Here is an 18,513-nt window from a genome sequence, read left to right as displayed (position 1 = left end):
GTATATTGAGCAAGCAGTGAAGGAAACAAAAGAAAAATACGGAGTGGGTATTAAAATCCATGGTGAAGAAATAAAAACGTTGAGGTTCGTCGATGACATTGTAATTCTGTCAGAGACAGCAAAAGACTTGGAAGAGCAGTTGAACGGAATGGACAGTGTCTTGAAAGGAGGATATAAGATGAACATCAACAAAAGCAAAACGAAGATAATGGAATGTAGTCGAATGAAATCGGGTGATGCTGCCGGAATTAGATTAGGAAATGAGACACTTAAAGTAGTAAAGGAGTTTTGCTATTTGGGGAGCAAAATAACTGACGATGGTCGAAGTAGAGAGGATACAAAATATAGACTGGCAATGGCAAGGAAAGCGTTTCTGAAGAAGAGAAATCTGTTAACATCGAATTTACATTTAAATCTCAGGAAGTCGTTTCTGAAAGTACTTGTATGCAGTGTAGCCATGTATGGAAGTGAAACGTGGACGATAAATAGTTTAGAGGAGGAGGAGGAGGAGGAGGAGATTAGTGTTTAACGTCCCGTCGACAACGAGGTCATTAGAGACGGAGCGCAAGCTCGGGTGAGGGAAGGATGGGGAAGGAAATCGGCCGTGCCCTTTCAAAGGAACCATCCCGGCATTTGCCTGAAGCGATTTAGGGAAATCACGGAAAACCTAAATCAGGATGGCCGGAGACGGGATTGAAGATAAACAGTTTAGACATGAAGAGAATAGAAGCTTTCGAAATCTGGTGCTACAGAAGAATACTGAAGATTAGATGGGTAGCTCACATAACGAATGAGGCGGTATTGAATAGAATTGGAAAGAAGGGAAATTTGTGGCACAATTTGACTAGAAGAAGGGATCGGTTGGTAGGGCATATTCTGAGGCATCAAGGGATCACCCATTTAGTATTAGAGGGAAGTGTGGAGGGTAAAAAACGGAGAGGGAGACCAAGGGGTGAGTACACTAAGCAGATTCAGAAGGATGTTGGTTGCAGTAGGTACTGGGAGATGAAGAAGCGTGCACAGGATAGAGTAGCATGGAGAGCTGCATCAAACCAGTCTCTGGACTGAAGACCACAACAACAAACAACATCGAGTTATCGATATTTTTAAAAATATCGAGTCGTGGCCATTGACGGCCTGGACGACAGGTGGTCCGCTCACCAGCAGCAGGCCGACGTCGTTGAGGGGCGGCACGTCACGTGGGGAGTCCGCCTTGAGGTCGTACTGCTCGTGCCTGACGGCTTGCCGCACCATGCGCCGCTGCCCGCCGCCACTCAGCGTCGCCGTGCCCGCCAACACCGACAGCACCGACGCGTTCTGCACCCTGCGAACAGGCCGCCGCGTCAGCAGCAGCAACCGCAGTGCTTGTTAAGACACACCTTTCTGCACGTACAGGGGTTGGGTAAAAATACAGGGTGATTCAAAAAGAATACCACAACTTTAAACATGTGTATTTAATGAAAGAAACATAATATAACCTTCTGTTATACATCATTACAAAGAGTATTTAAAAAGGTTTTTTTTCACTCAAAAACAAGTTCAGAGATGTTCAATATGGCCCCCTCCAGACACACGAGCAATATCAACCCGATACTCCAACTCGTTCCACACTCTCTGTAGCATATCAGGCGTAACAGTTTGGATAGCTGCTGTTATTTCTCGTTTCAAACCATCAATGGTGGCTGGGAGAGGTGGCCGAAACACCATATCCTTAACATACCCCCATAAGAAAAAATCGCCTGGGGTAAGATCAGGGCTTCTTGGAGGCCAGTGACGAAGTGCTCTGTCACGGGCTGCCTGGCGGCCGATCCATCGCCTCGGGTAGTTGACGTTCAGGTAGTTACGGACAGATAAGTGCCAATGTGGACTCTCCATACAGTTGATTGTGGAATTTGCAGCTCTCTGCTAGCTCTGCGAGTCGATTTTCCTGGGCTGCTAACAAATGCTTGCTGGATGCGTGCGACATTTTCATCACTCGTTCTCGGCCGTCCAGAACTTTTCCCTTTGCACAAACACCCATTCTCTGTAAACTGTTTATACCAACGTTTAATACACCACCTATCAGGAGGTTTAACACCATACTTCGTTCGAAATGCACGCTGAACTACTGTCTTCGATTCACTTCTGCCGTACTCAATAACACAAAAAGCTTTCTGTTGAGCGGTCGCCATCTTAGCATCAACTGACGTTGACGCCTAGTCAACAGCGCCTCAAGCGAACAAATGTACAACTAAATGAAACTTTATAGCTCCCTTAATTCGCCGACAGATAGTGCTTAGCTCTGCCTTTTGTCGTTGCAGAGTTTTAAATTCCTAAAGTTGTGGTATTCTTTTTGAATCACTCTGTATAGAAACACTGCGAGAAATGCGTGGTTGAATATAAACGGAGACGCTAGTGTAGTGGCAACTTCCACCACCGAATGTATCAGGACGACCAAATGTACCGGCAAGACACCAAATGTAGTGGATGGATGCCAGGAGGTGCCGTATTAAAACTCGGCGAAAACTTTCCAACTGATGTCAAACTTCCTAGCAGATTAGAACTGTGTGCCAGACCGAGACTCGAAGTCGGGACCTTTGCGTTTCGCGGGCAAGTGCTCTACCAACTGAACTGCCCAACCACGACTCATGCCCCGTCCTCACAGCTTTAAATCCTCCAATACCTCGTCTCCTACCTTCCAAACTTCACAGAAGCTCTTCTGCGAACATTGCAGAACTAGCAATCCTAGAAGAAAGGATATTGCGGAGACACGGCTTAGCCACAGCCTGGGGGTTGTTTCTAGAATGACATTTTCACTCTACAACGGAGTGTGCGCTGATATGAAACTTTCTGGCAGATTAAAACTGTTTGCCGGACCTAGACTCGAACTCGGGACCTTTGCCTTTCGCGGGCAAGTGTTCTACCAACTGAGCTACCCAAGCACGACTCACGCCCCGTCCTCACTACTTTAAATCCTCCAGTACCTCGTCTCCTACCTTCCAAACTTCACACAAGCTCTCCTGTGAGGTATTCCTTTTTAGCTACAGTGCCGTCGTCCTCTTGGTGTGCATCACAGGGCCCTGCATTGCTCAGGAAGCACCCCAGCAGCCCGTGTAATGCAGTGCTGTGTCGAGCCGGCCTTGTACGGCCCACTGAGTTCCGACGATGTCAGGATGGCTGCGCCAGCAGCCGACTCAGCGGCCACCGTTCTCGTTATCTCAGTGCTGCTCCGCTGGCAACCGTAGGTCGTTCCTGCTCCTGCTTCTTCTTTCCTGATGTAGCTGAGATCGCAGTGGCAAGCGCCCGTGATCCGGCGTCCGAATCTGCGGCCCTCGCCTAGGGATGTCCCCGGCGTGTGTCAGGAGTCGGTACGACTGCCCGCGGTAGCGAGCCAAAGAGTGGCCCATCGTTGGCTGGCTGCGGATCCCGCGTCAGCCTCAGAGAATCGAACCAACGACCTGCCTTGGAAACTGGCGCCCCATCCGTTGCTGCGTGTAGTCGGTGGTGTGACATGCCTCGCCATCCAGGAGAGCTGCCACACTTGAATGAATCTCGTTATAAAACGGCACCTATTTATACTGAGCTGTGCGCCTCTGTTTTGCCAAGCGTGCCGCTTCGCGTCACGTATGCATAACACTTATGTTCGCCACTGTCTCCTTCTGCCTGCGACTTGCGCCATGCAAATTGCTGTGTGTGCCTTCTCCGGCAGTTCTACGCCCCTGTGGCCTCTATTTGCCTTTGCAGCTGCTGGTATGCGTAACTCACTGCAATCCGGCCCGCACCTGGCTGTAACTTGTGCTCAGAATATCGCACAAAACTAACTTTCGCTATCCTAAACGGTGGTGCCGCTAACTAGCAAGACCGAGGTTGTGATGTTGTATTTAACCACGAACAGCACCTGTGCAATGTCCTTAATGCGTTGCAAGTGAGCACAACAGTGTTCAATGTAGTCGTAGTGCATTATGTTGGTGCTGAGTTGATTCCACTGTGGACAAGTTATTGTTGCTCGTATCGTCTGTGCTTCTCTAATCAAGGAGCCGAAGTGTTTGATCTTTAAAGTGGCGCCGTATCGAAGACTTCTACTGCATACAGCAAAAACGGAAAAACACTGTACGGTAAGTCAAAATGAGGACGAAACTGTGTATCGAGTGATCGTGATAGAGGTCATTGCCGAGGATTGTGTCGGAAAATACAAGGTCGCCAGCTGCAGAACTCACTGTGAAACTGAATGTCGCACTTGTGAACCCTGTTAGCATGAAAACAACATGTATAGAGCTCCGTGAGGACGGAACTACAGGGCGAGCTGGAATTGCAAAACGACCCATCAATGATGCAAACATGAAAATGCGATGCCGAAGCTGTAAAACCTGACTATGGAATAACGAACGAATGTCTTATGGCTGGATAAGCGCCGAGTTTACATCCCAGGAGTGAAACTTGACGAGGGTTTTCTGATGACTTTGGCAGCTGTATCGTGGTGTTTCATGTGGCCCTCGCGTACTCTGCAATGTCGTATTACTACCAGGAATTATGTGACTACTTTGGCCGTTGAGGACCATCGTATGGTACAATGTTTGCTCCTCAATGGTGATGCTGAGTTCTAAGATGATAGGGCCCCTTTCACAATGTTCGCATCGTCCTCGACTGCTTTTGTGAGCAGGAGGATGAATTGTTGCATCTCCCCCGGAAATCACCGTCACCAGATCTCAGCTTTGGAGAGAATGGTACGTGACCGCTCTCCACCTCCATCATTGTTGCCTGTACTTCCCACAATTTTGCAGGAAAAATGGTATAAGATTCCCTTGAAAGTAGGACGCTTTTATACATGCCATGTAATGACAGTGGCACGTAAAGTGCCCTCCGCCACACACCGTTGGGTGGCTTGCGGAGTATCAATGTAGATGTAGATGTAGATGTAGGCTATTGTAAGCTGTGTTGAATGCTAACAGTGTTCCTACAACGTATTAGGAATGGTAATGTATTGTTTTTCTTGAATCCAAATGTTTGTCCGAAGCTGTAAGCGTTGGCTAATGAAATTCGTCGTAAATAACCCACCGCAATCTGAAAAGAATAGTGTTGTCCATACCTACAACCCAAAAAGAAAAAATACGTATTTCTGTACACCAAGAGCTCCATTTAAAAACTTTCAGCTGCCGGCCCGGTGTTTGGTCATTTACCGCATCACTGGTGGCACATATTGCGTACATCTATATAAAATAAAAATAAAAAATATGGCGCTGGTAGGCCGTACTGTATGCACACAATCACAGCCATGCCATGTTGCAAAAAAGTAGAAGCAATGTAAGTGATAGTGTTGTATCTTTAAACACTTTTCAGATTTCTGCCTCTAGTCAGCACTGTAATAGAAATTTAATATATGTTTTTATTCCATTTTGAAACGAAATCATGCTTTCACGTGCGCTGAACTGTATTCTTAAATTCAAAATTACTCCAGAAAAATAAGGTCTTCCCAATGATAAAAACTTTTCCTAGGACAACTATTCTATCCAAATTTCAAAGTGTTACACTCCATAAAATCAAGCCAGTACTGTATTTGATAATCTGTGTGGTACATTGTTACTCCGCTTCTCATCCCTAATCGATAATGAAATAGAATGAAGAAGAAGTAGCATCAAAAACCAACTACAAGTTGAAACATTTTGAAACAGAAGCTATTGGCAGCTAATAGAAAATTTCCATTTTGGACACAAGGAAAATTGTTAATACATTACAGAAAACCAGAGCAAATATCACATGTACGAATGCATGATCTAGGAGGGATATCCATTAATTAAATAATCTCGAGTTTCAAGCTACATCAGGTGGTTAACTGCCCACGAGCTTTCGGCATGGAGCTCCTCCGCCATTGGCAAGCGATTGACTGTTGTGTAAATGCAACTGCCTTGCTTATATAGCCACGCTGCCGCCAGTGACGTCACCTAGGGGGTGCCCCGCACCATATAGGGCAATGTCCGTTTGAGCTTGTAACGACAACTGTACATATAATAATTTTTTTCTTTATGAATTTAGATAAATTAATGTAAGCAATGTTTTGAACTTCTTTTACGGTTCGTATCGTGATGTTAAAGAAACTGTGAGCAACTTTTGAAATGAATATTATTATTTATGTTAGATTTCAAATAATGTGGTAATCAAAGGGAAGTGTATTTAATGTTAAAACTATTGTAAGATGTGAAAATTGTAATTTATACACTTGGTCCATACGTAGGTAATGCATTAGGATATGTGTAGTAGAAAACCTGTGGTGAATACCCTACCTGTAGGGGAGCGGGAAAAGGTGGAGGCAGGCGAGCACGGGAAAACGCACACTGGCGCGGTTCGGCACAACGGGCTCAGTATTACAGTCGGAGGCGAGCAACAGTCGGAGTTGGGAATCGGTCAGAGGAACACGTACTGTACCGAGGAGGCTACCCAGGAAAAGTGGATTCCATTGAGCCTCGGATGAACCGATTCCGACGACTACTTGGCATGGCTATATTCTGAGGCACAAAATTGGAAAGATTACGACGCTAAGAAGATGGAAAGTGCCGATGTTGTGTGAGCCTTAGCCGTGCTTGTATGTGTGCCGTGCTGCCCGCTATCTCGCTGCCCGCCAACCGCCGCACCGACTTGCACAGGTCAAACATTTATTTCATCTTTAGAAGTGTATCTGTGTGGACCAGTGTCGAAAATGTTTCTAACTGTTCAATAATAACGTGACTTTCACCAGAATTGCCTTAGCCGTGACTTATCCTGATCACTGACCTAGACAGGATCCTTACCTCGTATTGTGCAACCCGAGTATCCTGAACTGAAAGTTTAATGTTAGTGTTAACGAGAATTATCAGCAGACAAACCTATGCTATAAAGAAGTTTAAAGTTCTGTGTGTTATTGCAAATGTTGGTAAAGAACAAAAGTATGACTAAATTGAAAGAGAGTTTTTTTTAATTGAGTTAGCGATGTTATTTAATTAATTTGAGACAGAAATAACGACAGTTAAATTATTCAGAAGTAAGACAAAAGAGTAGTTATCCATAGATTGATAATTTTGAGTGTTAATTTGCCTTCAGTACTTAATAATTTCAGTATAACGACCATAACAGTTTCAGGCCCCCCCCCCCCTTTCCCTTGTCCATTCTTGCAAACCTTGATGTGTACTGATCAGATTTGACCAGTAAAGCTAAATTCTATATTAATCCTAAGTGTATTACTGTTTTTCCATCTTTAATAGTGACATTGTGTGTGTACTTTCAAGATTGCTAACTCTAGGGTAATCCACGCCCGATTTCAGTCTGATTAATATACAAAATGCAGTTCGTAGTAATCATTGCTGTGTGGTGTTGTGTAAATTTAGCTCGTCCAAATTAGTACAAAAGGAGAAAACTTTAGTTCAGTGGATTTTTCCGGTTCCAAACTTTGCCATATAACGCAACGTTACTACGTGTAGTTATGCTTGTACATGCACCCACTTGTACAAGGAAAAACTCACTCATTGCCTAAGTAGGCTGGCGACCGAATTATTAATTATAGGTAGCATTTACTGTGTGTACTTCTCGTCCATGCGAAAGAGTAATTATACTTTACATTTGCTTGATGCATCACTGTAGTTATTGACTGAGTATAAGTCCGATCTTGCTTCTATTAGGTACACGCGGTCAACTAATGTACTAAAATCCTTGTTTATAAGGTGAAGCCCGTGAACTTATTACAGTACAGGCTTTATAGAGCTAACGTACGTCCGAGAGCGGGCGGTAGCGTTACAAGCTCCCCAATCACGGGATCCAGGCCGTACTCAGCTGCAACCACCGTCTTTATTGAGGTCGTTGTCCGATATTTTGATCTCCATTGCTTCATATATAACGCTATCGCAGAAGCTGTTGGTCTGTTTAATAATATAAGTATCGTCGAACGCAATTCGGTGTCCGTTTTTCAGTGCGTGGTCCGCTACAGCTGATTTTTCTGCATAGTGTGGGAGGGAACAACTTTCATTTTCCTTGCCATTCGTGGACGTCCTTATCCGCCGTAATTCCAATGGGTGTCTCGATCACAGCATTTAGCGCAATCCTACCGAGACAGATCAGTATCTACACGCCACCAGCTGCCATCCCCAGCACAGAATCGTTCTGTCATGAGGACCTTAGTACATCGAGCTGAAACCGCCTCGGACGCCGAAAACCTGCCGAGGGTGTAAGTAGGCTGTTTAGGTTTTTTTATTGGTAACGCCACCTCTGTATGAAAATCACTGGCTGTGCTGTGTGCAGTCTGTGGCTGCTTTGCATTGTTGTAATACTCGCCATTGTAGTGTTAGGCAGCTGGCTGTAAACAGCGCGTAGCGTTGCGCAGTTGGAGGTGAGCCGCCAGCAGTGGTGGATGTGGGGAGAGAGATGGCGGAGGTTTGAAATTTGTCATGAACTGGTATATTTATATATGATGATACCAAGATCTATTAAATAATTATTTTTTGATCCACATTCTTTAAAAAAAGGAGCACTTGGAAAGGAAAGAACAATAAGAAGGAACTAGTAACAGTAACACATAATTTTCTTTTCAAGTACTTGGTAATTTCTTTTGTAGAATAATTTGTGGTGCACCACTTTAATTACATAGATATTAAGATGTGAATATACATTTCCCTTATCTGCATTGTTGTTTTTACTGTAATATCTTTTTTGCTTGAGCTATGTCATGTTTTGATATAAGTTATTACATTTATGCTGCTAGCTTTGCCAATTTGCATTTTTTGCATTGCTGTTTGTGTTGATTTGTTATGTGATGCTGCATTGCCTCGTTCCTTAGTTTAGCATCTGAGCTCAGTAGATTTAAGTTAGCTTAAGAGGGGGTAGCCTCTAAGAGAATGAGTTGCGATGAATTGAAAGAAATGCATTGAGAAAACAGGTTTAGGTAGGATTTTCTTGGAAATCAATGTTGAGGTAAGAAATGTGTGAACATATAAATACAGAAAGCATGCTTAGATAGAATTTTTTTGGTGGAAACAAAGGATGAAATAAGAGGAAAGATATATGAAGTTTTGGGTTGGACTGCAGTACCAAATGTTACACTGAAAACGAACCCTGTCCTTTCCTATTGGTGTTATCCCACTATGTGTTTGTGTACCCTTGTGTATTTGTTTTCTTCCTGTCTCTGTGTAGTTTCATAGAATTTTTTCTTCTTTTAATATTAAGCTACATTCACTATGATGAGGAATACTGTTATCCTCGAATATAATTGGCATTAATAATATGTTATTTACTTTGTAAAGATGTTAGACATTATTAATTCTATTCTGTTCAATGCTCATGTGTGAAGTTGATGTTTCAAAAGTTATTGTGATCCTTTATGTATGTACTCATGTCATAATTCCACTGATGTATATGTTTATTTCTATTCTTTTGTAAAGCCTGTGTTACTACAAATGTTATCTGTATTGTTATGTTCTTTAATGATGTATTTTGTACCTTTGTAATTGTATTTTCATGTTGTAAATTTATAATTGTACAGACACCAGTTCTTCAAATTAAGTTACATTTCACTGCACACGTTTCTGTTGGTCATAGTATATGGACAATATGTGAGAAGTAGGGACTGTTAGTGTTTGCACGTGTGTTAATAATTCAGCAAGGGACTGGATAACAGCATTGCTGGATCTGAGGACAATTCCAAAAACTTTGTGAGTGCACAAGTGGTGGTTTATGGACTTGCTATATTCTCCGCAAGACTCTTCAATGGTGAATGTGCACCTGCACAGTCGCAACAGATGGCTGCTGGCCATTTCTACAAGGACTACAGTGGGTCTACACCTTTGCTGACTCACCAATACCATTATTTCTACAAGGACTGCAGTGGGTCTGCACCTCTGGTGGCCCACCAATACCACAATCTCTACCAGGACTACAGTGGGTCTGCTCTGTGATGACCTACCTACCAATATTCTTCAAAACGTCGACTAACTCTGCTGTGGGTTTACTCTGTTGTGGCACATTACCTGTCTGCATGTCGAGTCAGCACTGTCTTTCCGTTGGAAGGACAACACTACTTCTTCAAGACTGCATGGAAATCCACTACTTCCGTGTGCATTTTCTTCTACTGCTCAGACTTTGAGAAAAACACTATATTTTACCGTAATGAATGATCAGGACTGTCTTTATGGACTGTGAGAAATTTTTAGCTTTTGACCAACATTGTATCAATAAGTGTGTGCATTTGATTTCTTTGTTATTGTAATTATGAAAAATTTTTTTCAAATCTGTATTGGCCACTGCCCAATCCAATTTGTAAAAATTTTTGTGGGCAGCATGGGGGCTATGTAAGTAGGCTGTTTAGGTTTTTTTATTGGTAACGCCACCTCTGTATGAAAATCACTGGCTGTGCTGTGTGCAGTCTGTGGCTGCTTTGCATTGTTGTAATACTCGCCATTGTAGTGTTAGGCAGCTGGCTGTAAACAGCGCGTAGCGTTGCGCAGTTGGAGGTGAGCCGCCAGCAGTGGTGGATGTGGGGAGAGAGATGGCGGAGGTTTGCAATTTGTCATGAACTGATATATATATTATGACTTGTGATGATATTAAGGTAAATACATTGTTTGTTCTCTATTAATATCTTTCATTTGCTAACTATCCCTATCAGTAGTTAGTGCCTTTAGTAGTTTGAATCTTTTATTTAGCTGGCAGTAGTGGCGCTTGCTGTATTGCGGTAGCTTGAGCAGCGAAGTAAGTGATTTGTGAAAGGTATAGTTTAATGTTAGTCAGGGCCATTCTTTTGTAGGGAATTTTGAAAGTCAGATTGCGTTGCGCTAACAAAGTATTGTGTGTCAGGTTAAGCACAGTCCTATATAAATTGTTCAAAGGGGACGTTTCAAGGGAACTGAGCCACTTACGTAAAGTTTTAAGGGAAACGGTTACAACACAAATTTCGCCGGCAGTTTCATCTGAGGCGCGAAAGCAGAATGCCCCCGAAGAAGACACAAAGGCAACGTTTTGTGGCTCAATAACAGGGAAGATTAGCCGGCTCCCGAAGAAACATAAAATCGACATAGTCCCCAGGCCTCCAGCAAAGATCCAATAACTAATGAAGCCTGAGAAAGGCGATGTAGGCCTCAGAACGCCAGGAATATACGAAATACCTGTGGGTGTAAACAGTTTTATGTCGGTCAGACTGTCCGCACTATTAAACAGCGCTGCATAGAAAATAAAAGGTATTTCCGCCAACGCTATCCCGAAAAATCAGATGTAGAGGAGTATGCACTGGAAAATCACCGAATTGCATTCGACAATAGTTCTATTATAAAACGGACCAACAGCTTCCGGGATAGCGTAGTAAAATGAAGCAGTAGAGATGAAAATATCGGACAACACCCTCAATATAGACGGCGGATTGCAACTGAGTACGGCCTGGGATCCTGTGATTGAGGAACTGAAGCGAACGCGGAGGTAGCACCACCAAGACATTGCCTTATATGGTGCAGGGCAGGACCCGAGGCCTACGAGAAAGACAGGCCGCGGTGCGTGCGTCACAAAGGTAGACCTGACTCGCTGCTCAGCTCAGCAGACAAACTACGCTTCTGCACCTGTTAACTCGTAATTCAGTGTTTACGTATAAATGAGAATTTTCGTCTCTTACTGGAATCCCCTATTATGGAGTCTTATTGTTTATTAGTCCTACAGCAATTGGAAGTCCATATGCCTGCTAATAATTTGTAACGGCCGTACTGGGTACAATAAAATTTTATCGGTTGTATGAGGCAGTACATCTTATATGAAATGAGAAGTGTTAAGCAGTAGAGACTAAATGGCATAAGCGAGCTGTTATACCATTTACGCAGAGCATAGATCTTAAAGCTAGTGCACGGTTGCGTATTTTGTTGTAGTGCTAGTTATCAGTAAGACTCTATGAAAGCAGATTCCAGTAAAATATGCTATTCTCGTTAGTACTTAAACACACAGTTAAGAGTTAACACGATTAAAAACGCATTTCTTCCGCTCAGATGAGGGAACAAGCTAGTTCAGGTCTACCCTTGTGACGCACGCGCTGCGACCTGTCTTTCTCGTAGGCCTCAGACAGGGCGCAAGTGACGTCACTGGCAGCAGCAAGGCTGTATAAGCTAGGCTGCGGCATTCATCTGACAAACACTTGACAATGGCAGAGGAGATCTCCGCCGAAAGCTCACGGGCAGGTAACCACTTGACGTGGCATGAAACCCGAGAATATTGTATTAACAAATGTCACGTGTTCCGTAGTACAAGAGCTGTTTCAAGGTAAAGATGGCGTACGACCGATGAAGCATGGCATAACCGTCCACAGGATATCGACCATTCTTAAAAGTATACAGACATTTTCCTCGGCATAAAACTCCGCATTTGAATTAACTGTATCCTCCAAATAGCTTTAATATGTTATACTATACTTAAATATGTAGGACTCGTAATTCCACGGTGACACACGGGAGACGGACGGTTTTTAATGAAATAATACTCAGCCAACTTTAAAATTAATGCATGTTTATTAACACAAAATCAAAGCTCATTATTTGCCATTTTAGTTAACAAAGTTATTTGTGAAAAATAATGTCGCCAAGGTGATGTCCATCATTTCGAATGCAGGATTCCAGTCTCTTCTCAAAATCCTCCATCACACGGACTAAAATCTCTGCTGGGATGGCAGCAATTTCATGAATTATTGCATTCTTCAACTCGTCCAAATTTCGTGGTTTCTGGTTATAGACATAGTTCTTAAGGTACCCCACGGAAAAAAGTCACATACTGACAAGTCGGGAGACCTGGGAGTCCAAGGAATATTGCCAAAACGTGAGATAATCCGGCCAGGAAACATGCGTCTAAGAACTGTCATTGAAGTGTTTGCAGTGTACGATGTTGCCCCATCCAGCTGGAACCAAACCCGTTTTAAACGGATTCGTCGTCTTCTTAGTTCTGGTTTCAAGAATGTTTCAAGCAAACGAATGTAACGAACCGAATTAACAGTAACTGTGGTCCCGTTCTCTTCAAAAAATAAGGTCCAATAATGCCAACAGAGCCAAGAGCACACCAGACTGTCACTTTTTCTGAGTGTAGAGGACGCTAGTGGATAAGGTGTGGTGCTCTGGAGTCCAATAAAGTAGGTTTTGCTCATCCACGGTCCCTTTTAAATGAAAATGAGCTTCATCGCCCATCAATAAAATTTCATTTTCATTCGATACCAAAATCACTTGCAATCTGTAAGAGAAGTCCAGCAAAATCAGTTTCCTTAAGTTGTTGGGCAATGAGCATTTTGTAGGGATGGAATTTTAATTCTTTATGCAAAATTCGTCTAACCGATTCGCGATTGATTCGTAACTCACTAGCATGACGACTAGTTGACCGTCCTGGGCTTCTGACTGCCGCTTGCCTTACCCTTTCAACATTTTCTGGTGTCGTTACTCTGCGTCTCGGGCCAGGATGCTTCTTATCCAGTATGTTTCCAGTTGATATGAAGTTTTCCACCCATTTGAGGATTGTGTTACGGCTCGGAACAGCTCCATGTCGACCGACATTAAACCGCGCACGAAACAATCGCTGCGTAGACTCACCACCTTTCACGAAACTGTCATAGACAAACACTCGACGTTGCAAGTCCCACTGCTCCATAGTGACTGAGTAAATGAAATGGCGTCTTGTGTGGGTCAGAACTATCCCCACCACGACCACCTCCCACCACAGCTCCCTCAGTACTACGCAGTTTAAAACCGTCCGTCTCCCGTGTGTCACCTTGTATTTGCAGAAACTGCACAAGGCACAATCTTATGTCTCACTACAACAAAAACAGTGTAAAATGCCGGAAAGTGCTTATGGCGGTTTGTAGTGTGCGTTCCTTCATGTGATTCTAAAATCAGTCACCAAACTCAAATACCGGTCATGAAACATCATGTGTTCCTAGATACACTCTCCTCGACATTCAATGCTCTGCTCCACGTATTGATGGAAACAAACATGACACTGAGTTCCTCAAACAGTTAATTTTAACTACTTATGCTCTTTCCCGGGTTCGATTCCCGGCGGGGTCAGGGATTTTCTCTGCCTCGTGATGGTTGGGTGTTGTGTGCTGCCCTTAGGTTAGTTAGGTTTAAGTAGTTCTACGTTCTAGGGGACTGATGACCATAGATGTTAAGTCCCATAGTGCTCAGAGCCATTTGAACCATTTTGAACTTATGCTCTTCTTGCTATTGCTGGTCTTGGAAACAGAAGAATGAACTTCCTGTCATACTGATGCGAGCCGCATTGCATGCACTGGAACAGTGTTTAGTGTCATTTGCTGGATACTACCGGTCGTCAGTTCGAATCCGATCGCCGGCAAATATTTGTCGTTTAATATTTGTGATTTCTAGAAGGTTATCAATTTTTTTATGTTATTGTTTGCATATTCTAGAATATTCCATGTCTCTACGACCTTCTCCCTTCACCCCTGTTCTGTCTGTACATTTGTGTCCACACTGTACACGCTTTCAGTCGTAAGCATTGTACTTCACTGACGATCCTGCATTCGCATTTGGACTGGATTCAGGTTATGGAACGGAAAAATTTTCTAGGGTAACTCATATGTAGAGAGAAAGCACTGATTGCACAAAAGCGAACAGTAAGAGCCTTAGAATCATGTATATGATATCTTTTGGAAACCTCTTAGGGAGGTAGGGATATTAATTGCACAATCACAAAATATACAGAGTGGTGAGAAACAGTGTGAAAAGACTGTAAGGGTGTCATGCTGACAAATAATTGTTGAGAAAAACATTCGATACGTTGCGCCGTTTGCGCGTTAACTAGCACTGAAGTTAGTCAATAACGCAACAAGCGGCCCGCGAGATGCAATTAGTGTCAGCTGTTCTCCTAGCGTAAATGATAGGAAACAGGACTGGTCAGCCTACGGCTCGGGTTCGATCCTTACTGACGTCCCATGACCGATTTTGTATCGCTCTCTTGCTCGGTTCTAGGAAACCAAAGAACACGTTTGGTAACACCGTCTCTGGCGGTCGGCCCTTTCGGCTAACTTCAATGCTCCTTAAATCGGAAACGGCGTAACGGAACGAACTTTTTCGTTTGCAATTGTTTCTCAGTGCGATCTATCCTGGAACACCCTTACAAGCTTTTCACAGTTTCTGACCAGCCTGTATATTTTTTTGATGAAATTCGTCATCAACAATCCAGTAGTGAAGTCCATACCCTCAAGATTAGAAGAAAAAATGACCTTTATTGCCCATTTTTAAAGCTTTTAAAGTCTGTCAAAAGAAGTTCAATATACGTGAACAAAACCATTTGATGATTTACGCAATAACATAAACATCTGACATGGAGGAAAGCAAGCTGTTAAATGTAACCGAAAATAATTTCTTCTGGGCAACTTCTTCAATTCCAAGGACGAATTTTTGAATGCAGACTGTTAATTAACAAAAAGAATTAAAAATAAAAAACTATTTTTCAAATGTAGCTGCATTTGTAGAAATGAAAACAAGTATGTTCATTACTGTTAAAACTATTCATGTACAGTGTGTAATGTATACCTAACTCGTTCCACTTCATTTCGATAACACATTAAGGCGGAGAAGCCCATAGAAAACAGCATATTCGTATGACGATTTGAAATGGACCGGTGCCGCATTCTGATTTGATCCATGTTAAATAGTTTTTGAAGGCCAGCGACTGTGGAACAATAGGTTTGTTTACAAATAAATCTTCTGCTACCAGTCACGATTTTTCTTTCTTTCTTTATTTATTTTTTTTTACTTTTCGCACAATGCTTTTCGGAAAATAATTCCCATTTTTCGTGTGTATTAAGCCATTTCTATTGATGTTGTCAGTGTGTGCTTCATTTCGTTGACTTTTACTGCAATACATCAGAAACACGCTATTTTTTAGTTGGGTATCGATTCTTTTGGTGAACTTAGTGGTGAAATTTGGAAGTACTCCACCGACTAAATAAAGGACATAAAATGGATTTGCTAGAAGAACTGGAGATATATTCACATTACAGAAAATATGAAGATAAAATATTAAACGAAAAACTTGAAAGTGAAGCAGTGAATTTCTTCAGATGTTTCGATAGTATACTAAAATAAAAATAGTAAAACATAGAAATTAGCAGAATTGTAAAATTGATATAAGTAATTTATGAGCCAAATTGTTAAGATACACTACTGGCCATTTAAATTGCTACACCACGAAGATGACCTGCTACAGACGCGAAATTTAACCGACAGGAAGACGATGCTGTGATATGAAAATGATTACCTTTTCAGAGCATTCACATGAGCCGGCCGGAGTGGCCGTGCGGTTCTAGGCGCTACAGTCTGGAGCCGACCGACCGCTACGGTCGCAGGTTCGAATCCTGCCTCGGGCATGGATGTATGTGATGTCCTTAGGTCAGTTAGGTTTAATTAGTTCTAAGTTCTAGGCGACTAATGACCTCAGAAGTTAAGTCCCATAGCGCTCAGAGCCATTTGAACCATTGACACAAGGTTGGCGCCGGTGGCGACACCTACAACGTGCTGACATGAGGAAACTTTCCAACCGATCTCTCATACACAAACAGCAGTTGACCGGCGTTGCCTGCTGAATCGTTGTTGTGAAGCCTCGTGTGAGGAGGAGAAATGCGTACCATCACGTTTCCGACTTTGATAAAGGTCGGATTGTAGCCTATCGCGATTGCGGTTGATCGTATCGCGACATTGCTGCTCGCATTGGTCGAGATCCAACGACTGTTAGCAGAATATGGAATCGGTGGGTTCAGGAGGGTAATACGGAACGCCGTGCTGGATCCCAACTGCCTCGTATCACTGGCAGTCGAGATGACAGGCATCTTATCCGCATGGCTGTAACAGATCGTGCAGCCACGTCTCGATCCCTGAGTCAACAGATGGTGATGTTTGCAAGACAACAACCATCTGCACGAACAGTTCAACGACGTTTGCAGCAGCGTGGACTATCAGCTCGGAGACCATGGCTGCGGTTGCCCTTGAAGCTGCATCACAGACAGGAGCGCCTGCGATGGTATACTCAACGACGAACCTGGGTGCACGAATGGCAAAACGTCGTTTTTTCGGATGAATCCAGGTTCTGTTTACAGCATCATGATGGTCACATCCGTGTTTGGCTACATCGCAGTGAACGCACATTGGAAGCGTGTATTCGTCATCGCCATACCGGCGTATCACCCAGAATGATGGTATGGGGTGGCATTGGTTACACGTCTCGATCACCTCTTGTGCGCATTGACGGCTCTTTGAACAGTGGACGTTACATTTTGTTAGCGTGGGGTTGATCTGAGATTCTGTTATTCTGCGCAACCGATTAATCTGAGATGTACCCTTTACCCTGTGGCTGCTGCAAGATGCAATTTCCACCCCCACACTACTACAGAAGTCAGACAAACGTTCCTAACGTTCTAAAGAGAAATGCCTGAAAAACTTTCAGCAATAAAGATCTTCTAGAGTCGTCCGCTGTAAGGAAATGACACAAAAATTCACAAAATTTCTTATGTAACTAGTGGGACACTTGGGTACTGGAGTAGTGCTAGTTAGTGTAAGAAAAACATGAAACTAAGGAAAGTTATTATTTATTTTGCAAAAATTCTGAGAAATCACAATGGCACTTTTAGTTATGAATTGAACAAGTTACATCCAGGCTCTTTTCGGAAAGTGAAGTTACCTCTCAAGGATAGGATTCGCTAATGAAATTTCTTTACAAAGTTTAAGATTGTTGTTGACTTGGCAGAATGGCTGAGAGGCACGCCTACTCAACTTGAATAATTATCCTTTAGAATGATGCTAGGTATGGTCGAGGCTGTCGTATGTGAAATGCAGTGAAGTGTACTGTTGTGGAGGAAATATGGGGCTCACAATAACTGTAGTGCACAATACTGTAAGCTGCAATGACTGCTCTCTGCACTGCTCGCTGCTGACAAATAAGGTAACTCTCGTTCTATCTGGATTGACCTTCGCCAATCAAACTCTCACTACGCCTTGATGAAGTCAAGGATTCCTATTCTCACCTAGTCTAACTATTGGCGTGGTAAAGCAGTCAGATAACTAGTCCATCGTGATGCCCCTCAAAAATTTGCTCGCATGCGTTTAACTATAACACTGTCCATTCACACCGCACAATAAGGGTGACGGCCAACACAGTGAACAACGCTTAATCGCAAGGACTCAATATAGAGAGACGCACTTTGATTCACTCTCAACAGAGGTGCTCTCCCAGTGAAGTACTGAGGAGAGACTTGTTCCTCACTCCAAGAGCGACAACGGAACGGCGCCTCTCCATACCAGACGTGAAGGGGTATATCTTTCGGTATCTTCCATGACTTCTTCAGCTCAAGGCGTCAGAAATATCGTCTGCCAATCAGCATTGCTCTTCTAAAACGGGAGAATGGCGTTTCGTTTAAGGCTACCAATCTGGAAATCTGCAGTATCGGCGTTTGGCGTTTGCTGTCTCCCTGCAAAAATCTCTGAAACTGCGTGCTATGTGTAAAGAATGTGTAGGCTGGCTGCTCCCACACAATGTAGCAGAATTTTCTTT

At 43.2% G+C, this 18,513-nt stretch overlaps 1 protein-coding gene across 1 annotated transcript in view; it reads right to left on the bottom strand.

Annotated features, from left to right (window-relative positions):
- LOC126481758 (trypsin-1-like) overlaps positions 1-18,513 on the bottom strand; it is a 127,126-nt gene that overhangs the window by 41,678 nt on the left and 66,935 nt on the right. Inside the window, exon 4 of the mRNA XM_050105713.1 lies at positions 1,162-1,324. Coding sequence (XP_049961670.1) covers positions 1,162-1,324 — 163 coding nt within the window. The remainder of the gene's footprint in view (positions 1-1,161; positions 1,325-18,513) is intronic.

The sequence above is a fragment of the Schistocerca serialis genome, chromosome 5 (assembly GCF_023864345.2).
Source record: "Schistocerca serialis cubense isolate TAMUIC-IGC-003099 chromosome 5, iqSchSeri2.2, whole genome shotgun sequence".
Classification (NCBI taxonomy): domain Eukaryota; kingdom Metazoa; phylum Arthropoda; class Insecta; order Orthoptera; family Acrididae; genus Schistocerca; species Schistocerca serialis.
This window is presented reverse-complemented; position numbering and strand designations above follow the sequence as displayed.